Source organism: Vombatus ursinus, unplaced genomic scaffold (assembly GCF_900497805.2).
Source record: "Vombatus ursinus unplaced genomic scaffold, bare-nosed wombat genome assembly UNPS02014837.1, whole genome shotgun sequence".
In the NCBI taxonomy this organism is placed as follows: domain Eukaryota; kingdom Metazoa; phylum Chordata; class Mammalia; order Diprotodontia; family Vombatidae; genus Vombatus; species Vombatus ursinus.
Window position 1 is genome coordinate 52,065 of NW_020954615.1, and position 19,344 is coordinate 71,408.

General features: G+C 41.8%; 1 protein-coding gene across 1 annotated transcript in view; it reads right to left on the reverse strand.

The window, feature by feature from the left end:
- Nucleotides 1-6,936: 6,936 nt before the first annotated feature.
- Nucleotides 6,937-19,344, reverse strand: part of LOC114026251 (zinc-alpha-2-glycoprotein-like) — a 73,816-nt gene continuing 61,408 nt past the window's right edge. Inside the window, exons 3-7 of the mRNA XM_027839912.1 lie at nt 10,879-11,139; nt 9,859-10,113; nt 8,615-8,893; nt 7,791-7,907; nt 6,937-7,302 (exon numbers count right to left, since the gene is read on the reverse strand). Coding sequence (XP_027695713.1) covers nt 7,238-7,302; nt 7,791-7,907; nt 8,615-8,893; nt 9,859-10,113; nt 10,879-11,139 — 977 coding nt within the window. The 3' untranslated portion in view covers nt 6,937-7,237. The remainder of the gene's footprint in view (nt 7,303-7,790; nt 7,908-8,614; nt 8,894-9,858; nt 10,114-10,878; nt 11,140-19,344) is intronic.

The following is a 19,344-nucleotide window of genomic DNA, read 5'->3' on the forward strand; positions in this document are numbered from 1 at the left end:
GACAACATTCAGCTCTACTGGCTTTCTCCCACTTTGAACAGTTCACTAATACAATCTCCTGAGACCTAAAGTAGTAGAGAGGGAGTGATATAACTGAATGCCCCCCACCCTGATCTATTCTGTAGACTATCCACAAAATATACATTTAGCACAAACTGTGCTGTCATGACTCTATGAGCGGCAGTTACAATCCAATTTACTTCAAAACTTATCAAGCACCTGCTCGGCTCCAAGCACTGTGCTAGACGCAGAGGATAAAAAAAAATTGCCCTCAAAGAGCTTGAATTCTACCAGATGTCTGAGTCAAAAAGGAGAGGAAAAGGAAAGAGCACTAGAAGTTATCTCTCCTTTTCAAAGAAATATATATCCTGAAGATTTTTTAAAGTTCTTGAGGTTAGCCCAGGAGCTCACAAGAAATCCAAGAAAGACAGTAGATAAGGAAGACTGAGGACCTGTAGCTCCAAACAGGAATCAAGTATAAATGGGTCAAAACACCACCTGGAATCCCAGAAACAACAGAGACATCTTTTCTGAGAGATGCTTGAAACTTCTCTGAGGCTCTAATTTTCTCTTGTTTGTTTTTATTCTTGTCCACCTCCTACTTTAGATAAACTCAAAGGGCATTGTTCTGATTTTAATGAGAAAAGGATGGGATGGGATGTACAAAAAGTTATTTTCCTTTTTCTCAGTGATGCAGAGAGGAAAGAAACTCTTGTCAGAAGTAATTAATGGTGGTGCTAGTACCTGGAGTGGGGGGAGGGGTGGGGTGGTCAGCAAAAAAGCTGAGAGAAACAATCTGTTAGCACTACAGCAACGGACAGCGCCAAACCCAGAAGAACTTGGTTGCTTGTTTTACCATTTATGGGCCTTATTGGGCAACATATAAAAGGTGATACAAGAAGGAGGAAGAGTGGATTTTATGACTGGTGGCAACAGATCAGCCACAATTATGGAGTATGGTAGCAGCTTCCTTTCTTTTTTGGGCAATGATTCAAATCTAGTAGTGGTTTGTGGGCAGTACTTTTTAATCATAGTTATAGCTGGAAGGTACATCAAAGGTCACTTAGTCTAACTGAGAAAACTGAATCTCAGAGAAGACAAATGATTTACCCAAAGTCACACAGATAATAAGTGACAATAGAGATTCTAACCCAACTCTTTCAGACTCTAAATATTGTATTAGAGCCACAATCTTCCCACATTCTTGTGGCATGATATGAAACTGTACTGTCAAGATTCCCAGTATATGTCTCTGTTGTGGGCATATGGGAGGGGGGAGGAAATTAGGGAGGCAGGTCATTTCAGGCTTCTGTAACATCAATTCAACAAATTACTTCTTTTTTGAGACTTAGTATAGCCTCCGTCATGGTCAGCTACCCTGTCATTTCTTGAAATTGTTCCTTTCTTGTGCTTACATTTCCTATCTTACCTAGAAAAGGCCTCTACTCGCCCCATCACAAGGCCAAATGTAATACCTACCCTGCCTTATGAGGTGCTCACCAAGTGGTGAGTATGGACTCCTTCCTCGACTCTAATCCAAACTGGACTTTGAGTAAAAGTTCTACTGGGTGACACAAGTAACAGAACACTATATCTCATAGCACATCTTTGTGTATCTTTTCTGGGGTGCTGACCCTTGATGAAATGAACAGGGAAAGTATATGTGTATATTTTCTTGTCCCTAGATCATTTTATATGCTGTAATTGTGCCTGATATCTCCCCAATGGATGGAGATCAATCTTCCCGTATTAGGTGAGTCTTTGATGAAAAGACCTTCCTGAGACAGTCCAGACAATAACTCTCGTATGGCACTAATCAAATTCAATGGTAGTTTTGAGAACCCAAAACATAATGGGGAGCAGCCAAAGTGAATAAAGGTGTGCTATACTATGGTGGGGAAATCTTTTTAGGTTTGAATTGGATTACATGACTTCTGAGATCCCATCCAGCTCTCAAATTCTGTGATTCTGCGATAAAATCTGGAAATCATCCAAAGGAGTAAAAGAAGATAGAATAAGAAGAAAAAAAGGACCAAATTATTTTGTGGGAAATTACAACTGGATGAAAGACTTGGCTCTCTCTCTCTCTGTCTCTCTGTCTGTCTGTCTCTCTGTCAGAAGTGAATAGCTCCCTGAAACAGATGCCTGAGTAGTAAGTAAGCGGTAGATAAAACCTTGCTTTCTCATCATGGCATGTAGATGAAAATATACTAGTGATAGAATATTCTGGCAGTTTCTATCAAAGTGGAAAGATTTGAATTGAACCCATTGATGAACTGTATCTGTATCTGAGAACCCAAATTCCTAAGTTTGGAGATATTTTTGGCTGCAGCAACTCAAGGCGACAGCCTATTAAGGCATATGGGGCTGTGACCCACACTGATAGAGGAAGCAGCCAGATCTGTGAAATCAGGGATCCTTGCAGTACTGTTGTTTGTTGTTTGGTTATTTTTCAGTTGTGTCTGGCTCTTCAAGGTTAAGCTACTTGACCAGGGTCATAGAGCTAGTCAGTGTCTGAGGCCAGATTTGAACTGAGGGAGATGTGTCTTCTTGACTCCATGCTCAGCACTGTATCCACTGCTGCACCAAGCTGTCCCTTGAAGTACTGAAGCACAACCACATGTACTGTATGAGAGCCGTAGCCCCCCCACAAGAGTATGTCAGGGGCAATGCAGTCAAGACAGGATGGAAAAAACACAAACACACAGTCATGGAATAAAGAGAAGGAACAGAATTACATAGATGAAGTTGACTCTCATAAGAGGCAGTGTGGCCCAGTAGAATGAATGCTGGCTCTAGAGTCAGGACCTAAATTCAAATTCTACCTCTAAAGCTTGCTACCTGCAGGACCATGGTCAAATCCCCTTAACTTGCCTTGCCTTAGTTTCTTCATCTGTAAAATGAGGGAGTTGGATCATATGGACTTTGAGATTCCTTCCAGATCCAGATCTATGATCATCAGTCAATACTTCCCACTCCTATAAGCCAATAATGATCATCAGCAGGCACATCTTCCTCATTGTATTTGGTCTAGCCATTGGGCAGGTATGTAGTTGAACAAACCTTATGTGTGAGCCACGGTGAGACTGTCCAAAGCAGCATTTGAACAAGGAACCTCTTTACCCGTAGTGTTGGGATTCTGTCCTTCTTGGTATGGCTGTATAACTGGGTAGGTTTTCCTTGGAATGTACTCATTCAATCAGTGCCCAGGGAGCTCTATTTAAATTGTGTATCCTTTGACAATGAGGACCCCTTGGAAGACAACTTATTGGTCTATATCTATCTTTGAGTAGTAAGAGGGAGTGAGAAAACTTGGGAAAGTGCTGCGATCCAGTTAGTTACCAGGGAGATCCATTGTTTATGAAATCTTGCTCCAGACTTGACCTAGTCAGCTCTTCTCTGAATAAATAGGTAACTCCAATCCTAGTTCTACCTTATGACATCTAAAAGCAAAATTAAATGTGTTCGCACTCATGCTGCTGATTAATTCACTTAATTATTAGTACATCAGAAATCCCAGAATATGTATCTTAATAAATATTCACAGGGGCATCTAGGTGGCACAGTGGATATAGTACCAGCCCTGCAGTCAGGAGGACCTGAGTTCAAATCCAGCCTCAGACAAGTAATACTTACTAGCTATGTGACTCTGGGCAAGTCACTTAACCCCAATTGCATCACTCAAATAAATAAATAAACAAACAAACAAACAAATAAATAAATGTGCGCTTGTATTCTGAGGTGGTCATACCAAATCAAAGATTCTTACCCTGATTCAGTAGGAAGCTCATATCTTGCTAACTATGCAAAAGATGCTATCTATACCTAAGGAGTGATGAAGGGAGGATTGGGCACACCGACAGAATCCTCTTCTCTTTATCCAGCTGGCACAGCCGAGAAGCAAATGTACCTTCCACCCCGGGCCCTCCTGGACCCCCTTTCTTCCAGGGTTTCTAGACTTGATTTAAAGCATTAAGTTTTGAAAGGTCAATCTATTCACCTGGGGTCTACTGAAAGCACATTCCTGAAAGGAAAGAAAGGTTTTCTCATTTCACCAAAGTGTCTCCTGATCTATTACAAGGGCAATGATGTTGATTGTCCCCCTTTATCAATCACCACTAGGCTTTTCCATCCACCCTACAGATGAACTTTCTAAAATATGCTGTCTCTCCCTATTCATATGTGAGCTCCTAAAGAACAAACAGGGACCTTTTTCCTTTTTCCATTTGTATCCTCACAGAGTTATTTACTTTCTACGTATGCCACACGCGCGCACACGCACACACACACACACACATTTGTACTATGTTCTTGGCTTACCTATTAAAATGTAATCCCTGCAAGTATGGATAATTTCATTCTTTGTACTTATATCTCCAGGGCCAAGAGCATAGGAATTACTTAATAATAAGAGCATTTATGAAGCACTTTAAACTTTGTAAATGCTTTCCAAAGATTATCTCATTTTTCCTTACAACAATCTTGGGAGGCAGATGCAATTATTATTTGTATTTTGTAGATGAGAAAACTGAAACAGAGAGAGACTATGATTTCTCCAGGGTAACAATAAGTGTCTAAAGTCAGATAAGAGTCTGAGGTAAGATTTGAACTCATCTGTCCTATCTGTAGGTCCAGTATTTGAAGTTCATGGCCCCAAAGAAGAGATATGAGAAGATAGCCTCATCCTACTCCATAGTGTAAGTGAGAGGTCCATGAGCAGAGAACATTGCCTATATTTTCAGAATTTTTAGGTGCATTAATTGGTTTGGCTGATTTTTCCTCTTCCTTTTTTCCCTTTTTTTCTTTAAAAAAAAAATTCAGTTAGTCAATAAGTATTAAGTGCCTACTATGTGCCAGTCACTGTGCAAAGTGCTGGGAATACAAAAAGAGGCAAAAGAATTCACAATCTAATGGGGGACCCAACAGGCAAGCAAATATATACAAACAAGCTGTATAAAAGACAAATAGGAAATAATTAACAGAGCAAAGGCACTAGAACTAAGAGGAATTAGAACAGCCTTCCTGTAGAAGACAGGATTTTAGCTGGGACTTGAAGGAAATCAGGAAAGCCAGGAGGCAGAGATGAGGGAGAGCTTTCTGGGCATGGGGAACTATCAAAGAAAATGGCTGGAGTCAAGAGATGGGGTGTCTTGGTCATGCAACAACCAGGAGGCCAGTGTCACTGGATCAAAGATATGTGGAAGGGAATAAGGTGAAGAAGACTAGAAAGAAGAGGAGGGAGGTGGCACAGAGGAATGGATTCTAAAGGGTTTTGAGCTTCAAACAAAGGGTTTTATATTTGATCCTGGAGGTCATAAGGAGCTATTGGGATTTATTGAGCAGGGAGGGAGGTGACATGGTTAGACCTATGCTTTAAGAAAAATCACTGGCAGTTTACTGGAGGATAGAATGGAGTGAGGTGTGGTACTATGTCTATATCTAATCCTTATCAAGAAAAGCTTTGCAGACTACTCATTAGACATTCACAGCTTTGTGAAACAACCATGTCTTTGAATTTACCCCTCTCCCAAACAGCCTGCCTTGTATGCCAAAAAGCATAACCACCAGTTGTGAACTGATTCAACCATTCTGAGAGCAATTTGGAACTATGCCCAAAGGGCTATAAAACTGGGCATACAAAAAAAAACTGGGCATACCCTTTGATCCAGCAATACCATTGCTAGGTCTATATCCCAAAGACATCATAACAAAGGGAAAAGAACCTACATGTGCAAAAGTACTTCTAGCAGCTCTTTTTATGGTGGCCAAGAATTGGAAATTGAGGGGATGCCCATCAGTTGGGGAATGGCTGAGCAAATTGTAGTATATGAGTGCAATGGAATACTCTTGTTCTATAAGAAATGATGAGCAGGAAAATTGCAGGAAAACCTGGAAAGACTTACATGAACTGATGTTAAGTGAAGTGAACAGAACCAGGAGAACATTGTACACAGGAACAGCAACATTGTGTGATGATCAACATTGATGAACTCGGCTCTTCACAGCAATGCAATGATCTAAGATAATTCTAAAAGACTCAAAATGGAAAGTGCTATCTACATCCAGAGAAAGAACTAGGGAGTCGGAACAGAGATCAAAGCATACTATTTTCACTTTCATTTTCTTTCTTGTGGTTTTTCCCTTTTGTGCTGATTCTTCTTTCACAACATGACCAATGTGGAAATATGTTTAATATGATTATACATGTACATTGTACATCAGATTACCATCTTGGGGAGGGGAAAGGAAAGGGAAGGAGGAGAAAAAAATTTGGAACTCAAAATCTTATAAAAGTGAATGTTGAAAACTAAAATAATTAATTAATCAATTTTTAAGTAGCAACAAAAAAGCATGACCGCCAAGCAAAAAGTTCCTAATTTACTATAACACTTGTGATGTATGTATCTATCACATAATAGCATCATACTATCAAGACAGCACAGACTATTATAAGCCAGCTTCTTAACACACTAGCTTGCTTCTCTTTCTTCATCTTCTGGTTGGCCTGATGAATAGCTAATGTTGTTACTTACTACAACTATGTCTCATTCTCTTTGTTCTCAAAGGTTAAATAGTAATGGAAGACAATTGCAATGATCCAGTGATTCCATTCCATAATGGAAAGCTGCTTCATATCCTAGGCTAGATCTGGGGCCCTCCTCCAGGTCCTCTGTCTCTCTAATTCTGCCACCTCTAGACTGGAATTAAATATTCTATTGCCCAGGGAAGCTGAGATGCAAGTGTTATACATGGCTACAAATATTTGCCTGATACTTAAAGGAGATGCTTTGTGTTTAGAGAATAGGATATATCCCTCAGGGAAATGGATATCCTTCACAGACAGAGCCCCAGTTTGGATTATGGTGAGGATGATGGTGATGGTGAGGGAAGTAACTTTTTTCTCTCTTCCCTAAATCCTTCCCCACTACCAGGGAATAAGACAGGACTTGTTATGATGGGGGGAAATCACCAGATCTAGAACCAGAAGACCTAGGCTCAGGTTCTAATTCTAATTGCCTTTGGCAAGTCATTTCACCTTTCTGGTCTCAGTGTCCTCAGCTGTAAAAGGGAGAGAATGCTTGTCGCACTGCGTGCCATGTGAGAAAATTGTTTTATAAACCATAATGCACCAGAGAAATGTGTGCTGTCATCGTTGTCATTAGCTCATGGGGAAGTATCTATCAGCCACCATGCTTGGCTCAGGGCATATGGGGGGGGGGCCTCCCTCAGTCTTCTCCTACCGAACAGTAGATGAAGAAAGAGGTGAGAATGAACACTCCAGTTGACTTAGTGGGGTCCTCCCTGTGGGGAAAAAAAAGATCTTTAGTTTAGCCAAAGCCTTCTCCCCACACCAGTTTCCTAACATCTGAAAGTAGAAGTTGGGAGGAGCATGAAAGCAGGGTTTGAGAATTTCACAAAAACACATGCACACACCCATGCCATCTGTTCTCCTTAAAGAGTGACTTCTCCTTCCCCATATTCACCAGCTCATATAACATTTAAGTCAAAAGGAGGAAAATAAGAAAAGACAATCAATTTGATGAAAATGTTAAGAGGTCATCTCATCCAGCCTCTTGCCTTTAGCAATGAATTTTTTTGTAATCTCTCTCCTCTCCGCCAGTAAAGACCTCTCTGCACATATCAGGTAGATCAAGAGAACTCAGTTTCCAAAAAACTTCCCTGAGAACTCTCTCCAAAAATTCCCTCAGCCCTTTGACCCCTGTCAGGACCAATAACTTCTCCTTCCCATTCACCATCTGCCCTCCCTGTTCCCTGGCCACCCCACGCACCTGTCTTCTTCTTTTTCCGTGTGATAAAAGCTGCCAATGAGCTCAGCACAAGGATAGCAACTGCTGTGGTAACCAGGGCTACGGCCCAGAGACTTCCCCTGCTTGTCTCTCCAGGGACTATAGGGGGTAAAGGGTACTAGGTAAATGGTAGGAGGAGAAAATGGAAGAATGAAGGAGATTCTCCATGGAAATGAGAGGTGACACCATGGGGAGCTCTGTCCACTGACAGCTTATGGTCCAACATGTCTTCCCATGATCCATTTCAGGAAAGTTGGAGGGAGAAGAACTGTGTCCTTAGTCCCTCTACAGTGGTCTCATGGCCTGGATATAGTTCTAGATTGCTTTTGAAGGATTGTCCCATCTTGGATCTCAACCCCCGATTAAATACTAGAAGGACCAGAGTTTAAGAATACCTTGAAGGACCAACTGCATCAGTTGACAATGTATTTTAAACATCCATAAGGCGAAGAAAATACAGATACAGATAGTTCCTGATCAGTGTGAGCAAGAATCCTCTGAGGTGATCACATGTATCCAAATTCAAACTATTGGAAGCTATAATTACGTAAAATGTGGTCATTGGTTCCAGCCCAATAGAAACATGCAGTACAAATTCAAATTATACAACCACCTCAGGAGATTTATTACTCACACTAATTGTAACCTAGTTGTAGGATGCAATTTTTTATTTCAAAGGAAAATTATAATAAAATTTTGAGTCAGTTGCTGCACTTAATCCTTCTGGTGTTCAAAAGGGATAGGGGTGTCTGCATGGAATTCAAGGAATTCTGGGTGTTACCCTGCCCCTCCTGAGGAAAACTCACCAGGATACACAGTTGGCTTCTCCAGCTCACTATGCTCAACCAGGCAGGCATAACCTTTTCCTGTATCCCCTGGTGGCAATTCCAAAGTAACATGGAGGTAGTAGGTGGCATCAGCATTGGGCAAGGTGCCACTGGAGCTCTCTTGCCCCCAGGCACCCAGCTGCCCATCCTTCTCCCAGCGCAGAAGGATGGAACGAGGGTAGAAACCCATGGCCGAGCAGGAGAAGATGATGCTGCCGTTGGAAGTGTGATGGCGGGATACAGTCACTTCAGGGGGTGCTGGGAAGAGAAATGCAAGAACAGTCTGCTATTCTCTTTGCCTCACTGCCTTCCCCTTCCCCTCTATCCCTGTTCCTCATTCTCACTGCCATAGACAACTGGGACAGTCTATAAGAGCACCACAGGACCTGAGCTATAGAAGTTCACCACTTACCATCCACCCCATAGAAAGAGTTAACAGGGCAGCCAGAAGGTCATGTTCAAGATCATATATCATTTTACCTAGATTTCATGGGCATTTCAAACATCTCCATTATGATTATCATACATTTGTCCCACCTCTGGCAACCCATAAGAAAAACCTCAAACTTAGTCCATTCACATACAGAATCTATTTCTCTTTCTCTCTCCCTTCAAATTCAAATCTAATTTCTCCTAAAATGGCATCCAGATCATCTTCCCCCAGAGCTCCCCCTGGGCTACACACCTAGCCTTCTGCTATTCACAAGACATGTCCCTGTTTTCATATGTGTTACTCTTATTCATATGACTCCAATGGGCCCTTCAATCTCCATGTCATCCCTAAGTTTATAGAACAGGGATGATCACAATTATTATTAGTATTACAATTATAATAACTTTTATTTAGCAGCGCTTTATACATATTATGCCATTTGATCCTCACAATAACCCTGTTAAGTGCTATTATTATCCCCATTTTGCAAATGAGTAAACTGACTCTTAAAGACTTGTCCCTAGTCACACAGCTTGTAAGAGTCTGAGGCAGGATTCAGACTCAGGTCTTCCTGAATATGTCACCTTGTTCAGCACTTTCTCCACTTCAGTACCTACAATAATTGTCCCATTTTTAAAATTTGGGTGCTAAGACGCAGTGACTTTACGTGACTCATTCAAAGGCACACAGCTAGTTGGCATCTGCAAGACCATAACCCAGGACTCATGACTCCCACCTTGGAGTTGTGACAGCTCCATAAGGGAGAAGTAAGAAGGTACCAAGGACTTACTTTTTTCCTTCAGGTGCACAATTTGCAAGAGAATCTTTAGGAAAAAGGGACAATCCACTTTCATTGCCTTGTCCCAGAAGGCATCCTTCCAATATGGACAGAAATCCTCAGCCTCTTTTGTTATGACTATCCATTGTCCTTGCTTCATATCCAGGTGGCAGATATCTTCACCATCAAAGGCAACACCCAATCGGCTATTCACAAGGATGCCCCTGTCAGTCTCACAGCTCATAAGAGCCTGCCCTGTGTGGGTCCCTGTTGGGGACAAGGGAAAGGAAGAGGGAAGAGATGGGACTGGGCTTCATGCATCCATCCATCCATCCATGCATGCATCCAACCATTCATTCAGCAAGCATTTTTAAGCAGTTACGGTGGGCAGAACTCTATTTTAAGTGCTAGGGGAAATACAGAGCACCATTCCTACCCTCTTAGAGTCCACTGCCTAAGAGGAGGATAACTATTATACACAACAATCAAAGATAATTAGGAGAGAGAAATGATGATGTTTTATGTGAGATCAGAGAATGGAAGTTGCTACCAACTGATGGGATCAGGAAAGACTTCCTAGACATGATGACATTTCATTTGGGCTTTAAAGGATGGGTAAGAATTCAACAAGAAAAGAAGGGGAAGTACAGGGTACAAAGATAAGAAATCACAGTCTGTGCTCAGGGGACAAAGCCTAGTCCCATCAAGCTGGAGAACAGAGTTAAAAGAAGTAATATGAGGCAAGATTGAAAATGTAAGTGGCCACCAGATTGTGGAGGGCTCTGAATGCCGGGGGGGGGGGGCAGGGAAATAGTTTAAACCTCACTCAATCAACAAAGTTAAGTGTCGAAGGAGGAGGGAACCAGTGTTATTTCTTCTTTGCCAGAGTGGCAAGAGTGAACAGCAGTGACCTGACACAGTGGGCACTCAATTCTATGGCCTGATCTCCTGGGAATGAACCTGGGAAGAGAAGAGCAAACAGGAGAAGGGACCAAAGTGACAAGGGCAGAAAGGCCAGCAGAGCTAACTCACCCTCGGTCCAGTTGTAATACTTCATCCTGTCCTTGAGGATCTGATGGACCTCCACCTCTAATCCCAACAGTTCTTCTCGGTTCTGCCGGACCAGAAAGTTCTGCATGGGTGCATTGACTCTATCCAACTTAGAGATCAGATCCTTACTGAGACTGTCATAGGAGACTATCAGATGGTCATCCAAGCAGACATTGAGGAAGATGTGTGGAGGGCTCCCAGGAGAGGTCATCACAGTTAACTGTATCTCCAGGCTGTGAAGCTCTGAAGGGGGAGGGGCAGAGGAGAGTGGTATTTGGTCAAGGTGAATAAGAAACTTCATTTTAACTCAACATTTATTAAATGTCTACTATGTACCAACATGTTAAAGAGATTTTTTTAAAAAGGCAAAGTTAGAAGCAGCGTGCCATAATAATAGCTAGCATGTATATAGCACTTTAATGTTTACAATGTGATTTACAAAAAGTATCTCATTTGATTTTCACAATGATCTTGGGAGGCAGTTGCTATTATCATCCCCATTTTATAGATGATAAAACCTAAGCAAAGACAGGTTAAGTGCCTTGTTCAGAGTCACGCAGCTAGAAAGTGTCTGAGGCTGTATTTGAACTCAAGATTTCCTGGTTTGGTTTTTTTCTCCAATGTTCTATCCACTATGCCACCTAACATAGTGGAAAGAGAACCAGCCTCGGAGTCACAAAGACCTGGATTCAAGATATGCACTAGCTCCATGAGCCTGAGCCTCATACAGTCAACCTCTCAGAAGCCCCCGGGCTACTCTCAAGATTTAAATTAAAAAGCAGGTGTTAGCAAAGGAAATTTCTTCACTGGGAATTCAAAGACTAATGAAATCAGAGGTACAGTTAAAAAAATCTATGTGCCAGGCACTTTGCTAGATGCTAAGAAAACAAGGACAAAAATAGCAATCCCCAACTTCCAGGAGCCTGTTTTCTCATTGAGAAATACAACAAGGAAAGAGAACTAACAAGGGAGGGGACAATGAAAGCTTCCTGCAGGTTGGAACACCTCCCTTCCACCCCACTTTTAATGAGAAAACTCATTGGTAGAGACCAATGCAGCTTGGCACCTTCTCTGAAACGTTTGGTCTTCTTGAGCTGCTTAGAACTGTAGGAGGTTACATGACTCACCCAGGGTCACGCAACTAGTGCCAGGCACCGTGCTAAGCCTGGGGATACAGAGAAAGGTAAAAGACAGTCCCTGCTCTCAAGGAGTTTACCGTCAAAGGGGGAAGACAATGTGCAAACAAGAAATATACGGGATAAATTGGAGCTAATCAACCGAGATGGCACTAAGGTGGATGGGACAAAGCTTCTGGTAGAATCACTGGAACTTCAAAAAAGCAAAAATGACACATTTCCTGCCCTCAAGAAGCTTACACTCTATTAACAGCTCTCATTTCTATACTGTTTTCAGGTTTACAAAACACTTTCCTCACAGCCACCCTGAGAATCTGGTGGTGCTGATATCGCTAACCCCATTCTCCATATGGGGAAAGTGGGGCTCGAGAAGGTTCAATGACTTGCTTAGGGTCACAAGACTATCAGATATCTGAGGAAGGATTTGGAGCCTAGACTTTTGTCTCCAGGTCCTGATCTCTTTTCACTATACAGGCATATCTCATTTTATTGTGCCTAACTTTATTGCTGTTTACAGATAGCACATTTTTTACAAATAGAAAATTTGCGGCAACCCTTCATCAAGCAAGTCCATTGGCACCATTTTTCCAACAGCATATGCTCACATCATGTCTCTGTCACATTTTGGTAATTCTCACAATATTTCAAACTTTGTTGTTATCATCATATCTATGACAGTGATCTGTGATCAGGGATCTTTGATGTTACTATCGCAATTATTTTGAGGCGCTGCAAAATGCACCCTTATAAGAGAGTGAACTTAATGATAAATGTTATGTATGTTCTGACTAATCCAATGACCAATCATTTCTCCCATCTCTCTCCCTCTCTCTAAGCCTCCCTATTCCCTACAACACGCCAATATTGAAGAATATTTACATAAACTTAGTTAATAAAGAAGCAGCGGAGTTTGAGAGAATTGACCCCAATTTTGAAAGAAGTTCTGCTATGGGTAAAATATCATCAAACAGCATCAGATGCTACAGAGAAATCTATTGCAAAAGGCAGAATCAATGAATGTGGCAAACTTCATGTCATCTTATTTTAAGAAATTGCCTAGCGCCCCAACCTTCAGCGACCATCACCCTAATCAGTCAGCAGCCATCAACACTAAGACAAGATCTTCACCAGAAAAAAGATTATGACTTGCTGAAGGCTCAGGTGATGGTCAGCAATTTTTAGCAATAAAGAATTTTAATTAAAGTATATATATATATATATATATACACACACCTAATATATATATATTATACCTATATATATATATATTTATACCTGAATGTATATATATATATTATACCTAAATATGTATTATACATATATATTTAGGCATGATACTGTTGCACTTTTAATAGATTACAGTATAGTGTAAACAGTATAGCACTGGGAAACCAAAAAGCTGGTGTGATTCACTTTATTGTGATATTTGCTTTATTGAGCTGGTCTGGAACCAAACCCAAAATCTCTCTGAGGTATGCCTGTACTATCCTGTATTCCTAGTGCATGTCCTACAAGGCTTCAACCCAAAAGAGTGATTCAAAAGGGGATGCAACAATGCCTCTCTCTCTCTCTCTCTCTGAAGAATAGGATAATGTTCTCTATTTTACTGAAGAGGAAAATGAAACTCAGAGGAGTTAAGTGACTTGCCCCTGGTCACACAGTTAGCAAATGTCAGAGATGGGATTTGAATTCAACTCTTTCACCACTCACTGTGTGGCCCTTCTCTGGAGAGGAAGGCTGGAAGGAAGAAATGCCCTTTGGTTTGAACAAATTGAAGGCTTGAGATGAGGCTTCCCCTGACAGTACAAGGTGGAACACACCAAATCTGACCCCTGATACCTGCTCTGCTGTTCACAACACTGGAAACACATACACACTCACACACACTCCCATATACACACACATACATACACACATTCACATATATACACATGCACACACACACACACACTCACAGAAACAACTACTTATAGCAAGTGCTGCTGGGGAGGAAAAGTTTGGTTGAGAAGAGCCAGCCCCACCTCCTCTCTGAAAAAGGGAGGACCTGTTTCTTTCCAGACAATGTCTATCTCCCTGTCACTACCATCAGCCTAGCCTGTGCATAACCTTCTTTTCGCTAAGGCCCTTTCCTCTCCCCAACCTCCTTCTCTACATCAGAGAGATTGCCTAAAGTGCCCATGTTTAACCAATCACACCTCATTACCCTCAGGTCCCATGCTTCCCTTCTTTGCTTTTTTCAGGGCCTTATTAGCAGTTATTGACAAAGTCACAAATATCCTTGGGCCAGTATTAGGACAGGTTCCTAACTATGTCCACGGATTGAAATCTCTGACATATTTAAAAAAAAAAAACCTCTGTGTGCACAAGCTGGCCACTGGCTTCCCCCCTACATTGGCTCTCTCTGGACGCAATTAATGACATATGCTCAAAACCAAGAAAAATTTATCTTATCTAGAGAAAGCTGACTTTTAAGTCTTATTATCCTCTCTCTTAGTTCCATCTCAGACTCCCCATTTGTGTTTTAGTGTTCACTTGTTTGTCCATCTCTACTTATGCTCCACTCATCTACCTTTGTGTCTCCCACTTTTGAGTACTTTAAAATATCCAGCTTAGTTAAAGGGGTGGGAATGAAAGCCCTGCCCTTCAGCTTAGAGTCTGCATAGTTTGATCTCTCCCCAGTGCTATGAAAACCACACTGGATACCTCCTCTTGTACTTCCAGAATGGTGCATTATGAATCGAGGTGGTATGATGAGGTGGCCAGCTAGGTGGTGTAATAGATAGACAGCCAGGCCTTGAGTCAGGATGACTCATTTTCCTGGGTTCAAATCTAGCCTCAGACACTTAAAAGCTGTGTGATTCTGGACAAATTTAATCCTGTTTGCCTTGGTTTCCTCATCTGTAAAGTGAGCTGGAGAGAGAAATGGCAAACCACTCCAGTATTTTTACCAAGAAAACCCAAAATAAGGTCAATGAAGAATCAGGAACAACTGAAAAAATGACTAAACCACAAGTGTGATCAGGGGCTAGGAAAATTCCATACGCAAGACTCAGCATTATTTTTGACTCAACTGCAGCTATGCTTTTCTCCACCCATTGGTTCATTTCCTCTCTCCACTATGCCCTAGGATGGATAAAAGGTTTTTCCAACTACTAAAGAGGAAGCTAGATTTGAACATCATTTGTATTAAAATCTGGACAAGTTTGAAATCCATATTCTGTAACTTTTCTCTGGTTGGAAGAGAGAGGGACCTTAGAAGTCATTTACTCCAATCACTCATTTTACAGTTGACGAAACTGAGTCCCTAACAGGTCAAGTGACCTGCCTAAATTTAAACTGAGGTCTTCTGACTCCTCTGACTCCAAATCTAGTGTTCTTTCCTCTTCATTAGGTTACCTCTCAAAGGGGATCTCTGATAAGAGAAGGGAGGACCCAGACATTAAGGCAAAGGAAGAAAGTTTGAAGAATAACAGGCTTTAGAAAATCTACGCATTGGGGAAAGAAGGATGTTCATCCCAGAGACAGGGAAACTTAGCAGAACCACAGTCACTGTCTTCAAAAATGGGAAAGTCTGCTGCACGGAAAAGAACCATACTTTTTGAAGACAACACAGAGAAATGGAAAGAGCTCTCAGTTTGGGGCAAGATGACCTGGATCTCACAGACAGTGAGCTCTCCCTCCCCTGGGGACTCCAACAGAAGGTAGATGCCCATGTGTCTGGTGGGTTGTGGAAGAGAGCCTTTTTAAAGTATAAGTTGGAGCAAATGGTGTCTTAATTTCCTCTCACTGAGAGATTACAGGCTTCAGTTCCACAAGTGTTCATTCAAACAAGCATTTAAGCCCTTGTGATAAAACAGGTGCTGTAGATAATAAAGGAAAACCAGTCCCTGCCCTCATAGAGTTTAGGAGAAATACAAAATATACACAAGTAGGGATAGGGTCTAAGGCATTATTTCATTAGTATTGCAGAAAATGCTTCTATCAATATAGGCTGGCACCTTCTCTGCAGCTTATAGAGCTAGAGACTGCTGAGAGCTCTGAAAGGTAAACTTGCCCAGGGACTCACAGTCAGTATGTAGCAGAGGCGGGATCTGAGCCAAGGAACATGAACTGAGGTCTTCCCAGCTTCAAGGGCAATTCTGTATCCATTAAGCCCTGCCATCTCTTTGGCATATAGCAGACAAGGAGATACAAAATGTGTTGTAGCTGTTGCTGCTCTTATGGGTCCTTCATTCTCTCTCTTTTTTTTTTTTTTTTTTTTGGCTAGGCAATGGGGTTAAGTGATTTGTCCAGGGTCACACAGCTAGTAAGTGTTACGTGTCTGAGGTCAAATTTGAACTCAGGTCCTCCCAAATCCAGGACTGGTGCTCTATCCACTGCACCACCTAGCTGCCCTTGGGTCCTTCATTCTTAAAGAGAACCAATGACGTCACAAGGGTGAAGTCTTGACTTGTGGGTGAATTTGATTTAAGTGAGGCAGAGCTGTGATGCCTTGACTTATGTCTTGCTGCTGGACTTCAATGGCTCTGGAGAAGAGAATCAGGCTGAGGACAATTTAGAAAGACCAGGGTCACCCCCTGCATCCTGGATCATCACCAGTCATCTTGACAAAATATATACCAAGTCCATTAACGGCATTTGAGAAGGAGGGAAGTAGTGACTGGAGGCTACTGGAAGGCCTCAGGTAGGAAAGCCTTTGAGCTGAAATTAGAAGGAGTTAGGGATTTCCATAGGAAAAGATGAGGAGTGGGAGCATGGGGGTACAGTCTGTGCTTTATGAAAATATTCACATTATGAAAATTCAACTACCCAGGAGGGAGGCAGGACCCCAAACCTCTGAGCCTGGGGGGGGGGGAAATAAGACCACAAAAAGCCCCTCGAGGGGAAGAGACAGTCTTCAGAATGGTCTATTAAGAGAGAACTAAGTGTATATGGAACAGTAAATTTAACGAAAGGAGTAATGTGAAGCTATATCACTTGCTGTCCATGTGACCTTAAGCAAGTCACATTCTAAGTTGCAGTCTTGATGAGGTGATAAGACCTGGACCCCAAAAGGAAAGAGATCATGTCTCTAGAAGCAACCCAGAATTTCAGTAAGCCCCTGTGAGAAAATTCTTTTCTTGTTACAGATATAGACCTGACCCTGTAATTCCTCAGATAAAAGCTTTCGGTGCAAGGTGCTGGCCCCAGGACTGTCTCTGGTGCCTGCCCAAGGACTCTGTCTCTGGAAACCCTTCTATCTTGTCACTTCAATGGAGCTATCCCTGTTGACTCCCTGAATTTTCCCATCCATCCCAGACCACTGCATGTACTGACCACTCCCTAATCCTACCATTAGCATACTTGGCTTTCCTTTCCCTGTCCTTTTCCACATAAGCTTTAGTATCTTCCTCATCAGGTTGCAAGTTCCCTAGGGAACTTTGCCTGCTTCTATAGTGTCACGACAAACTTTGCCACTTGATTGGAAGACTGCTTGAGTATGTGAATTCTTTCCAGGTGACATCAGATGCCCTATACCCTGACGTTTTGGGGGTCTCAGCACCCTAGAACCATGTCAGCACTCCTAAACTGCCTGTCTCAATTTCCTCATCTGTAAAATGGGGATCATACTTTCCGCTACTTTTCATGGCAGAAGATTATGGAGAAAGTACTTTCTAAACCATACAGTGCTATAGAAATGGGAATTCTTAGCATCATTATTATTGTAGGTGGCTCCTGAAGGCAGCATTAAAACGAAATGAATAGAAGTGAAGAGAAGGCAGATTGTTGTAGTTATTGATGTTCAGTTGTGTCCAACTCTTCATGACCCCATTTGGGTTTTCTTAGCCAAGATACTGGGAATGGTTCGCCATTTCCTTCTCCAGTTCACTTTACTGATGAAGAAAATGAGGCAAATAAGACTAAGTGACTTGCCCAGGGTCACACAACTAGTAAGTGTCAGAGGCCAGATTTGCACTCAGGAAGGAGTCTTCCTCACTCCAAGCCTGGCACTCTGGCGCCACCTAGCAGCTCACAAAGAGAAGGCAGATTGCAGCTCAAGAAGAGGAAGATTTTCTAGCAATTGGAGTTGTACAATAATGAATCCTGTTGCTTTGAAAGGTAATGAGTTCTAATGCATACATAATGAAGTGAGCTGAATCAAACAATTTATGCAATAAAAACAATACTGTAAAAAAAAATTTGATAGATTTATGAGCTCTGATCAACACAGTGACCAACCAGAATTCCAGAGAATTGGAACTCAGGGTGAAACATGCTATCCATCACCAGATAGAATGGCAATGGACTCAGAGGGCAGATTAAACCATATGTAGTTTTGGGATGTGAACAGTGTGGAAATTTAGTTTGTTTGATTATACGTATTTGGTGCAAGGCTTTTGTTTTTCTTTCATTTTCAGTTGTGGGGTGAGAGGAAGAGAAGGTGAATTTTGGTTCAGGGGGAAAGAATATTTTTTTAAAGAAAGTTAGGCCAGAGCCAGGCTGTGAAGGATTTTAAAGGTCAAACAAAGGAGATTGTATGTTATTCTAGAAGGGAAGGAAGTCACTGAAGCTTCTGGAGGAGGGGAAGGACAGTTTGATCCGTGCTTTGGGATGATCATGTTGCCAACTGTGTGGAGGATGATTTCCTGATGCTACAGGAGCATGTAGCTATAATACATTAATAAATGCATTGATTATGGCCAATGGGGGAAAAAAGGTAATGAGATCACCATCACTGGTGGTCTTCAAGTAGAGAGTGAATGGTTGGACACACTCCAAAGGGATTCAGCCCTCAGGGAGCAGTTTGAACCAGATGATGTCTACAGGTCTCTCTACCCAGGAGACTCTATTCCTTTCTGTGCCTTTCTTATCTTCAGTCCAGTGGCTTTATTTTAAATCTCAGTAAAAGTTTCATGGTTAAAGAATGAACAACTTTAATTGTGCTTAGAAATAGGAAGACAGAGTTGATCCACTTTGGTGACCTCCTGGAGGAAGAATCACAGGATTTAGATCTGGAAGGAACCTGAGTGGTCAGCTAATCCAATCTGTCTGCTCTACATGTAAAAGGAGTTGGTCACAAAAGTCTGGACCAATTTGAAAAGTTTCCACAATTGATTTAATGAGATTATGGCACCTCCTATAGTGTAGGCACTGTCCCCTTGCTGAGAGAATACAAGGAAATCCTGATGATTGACTGACTAAGTAGGATTTTAGAGGATGGACTTTTGCCAGACGAGCTGCCTCACTCTTGTCATATACAAAAACAAGCTGGCAAATCAGCATATTCTCTCTCTCTCTCTCTCTCTCTCTCTCTCTCTCTCTCTCTCTCTCT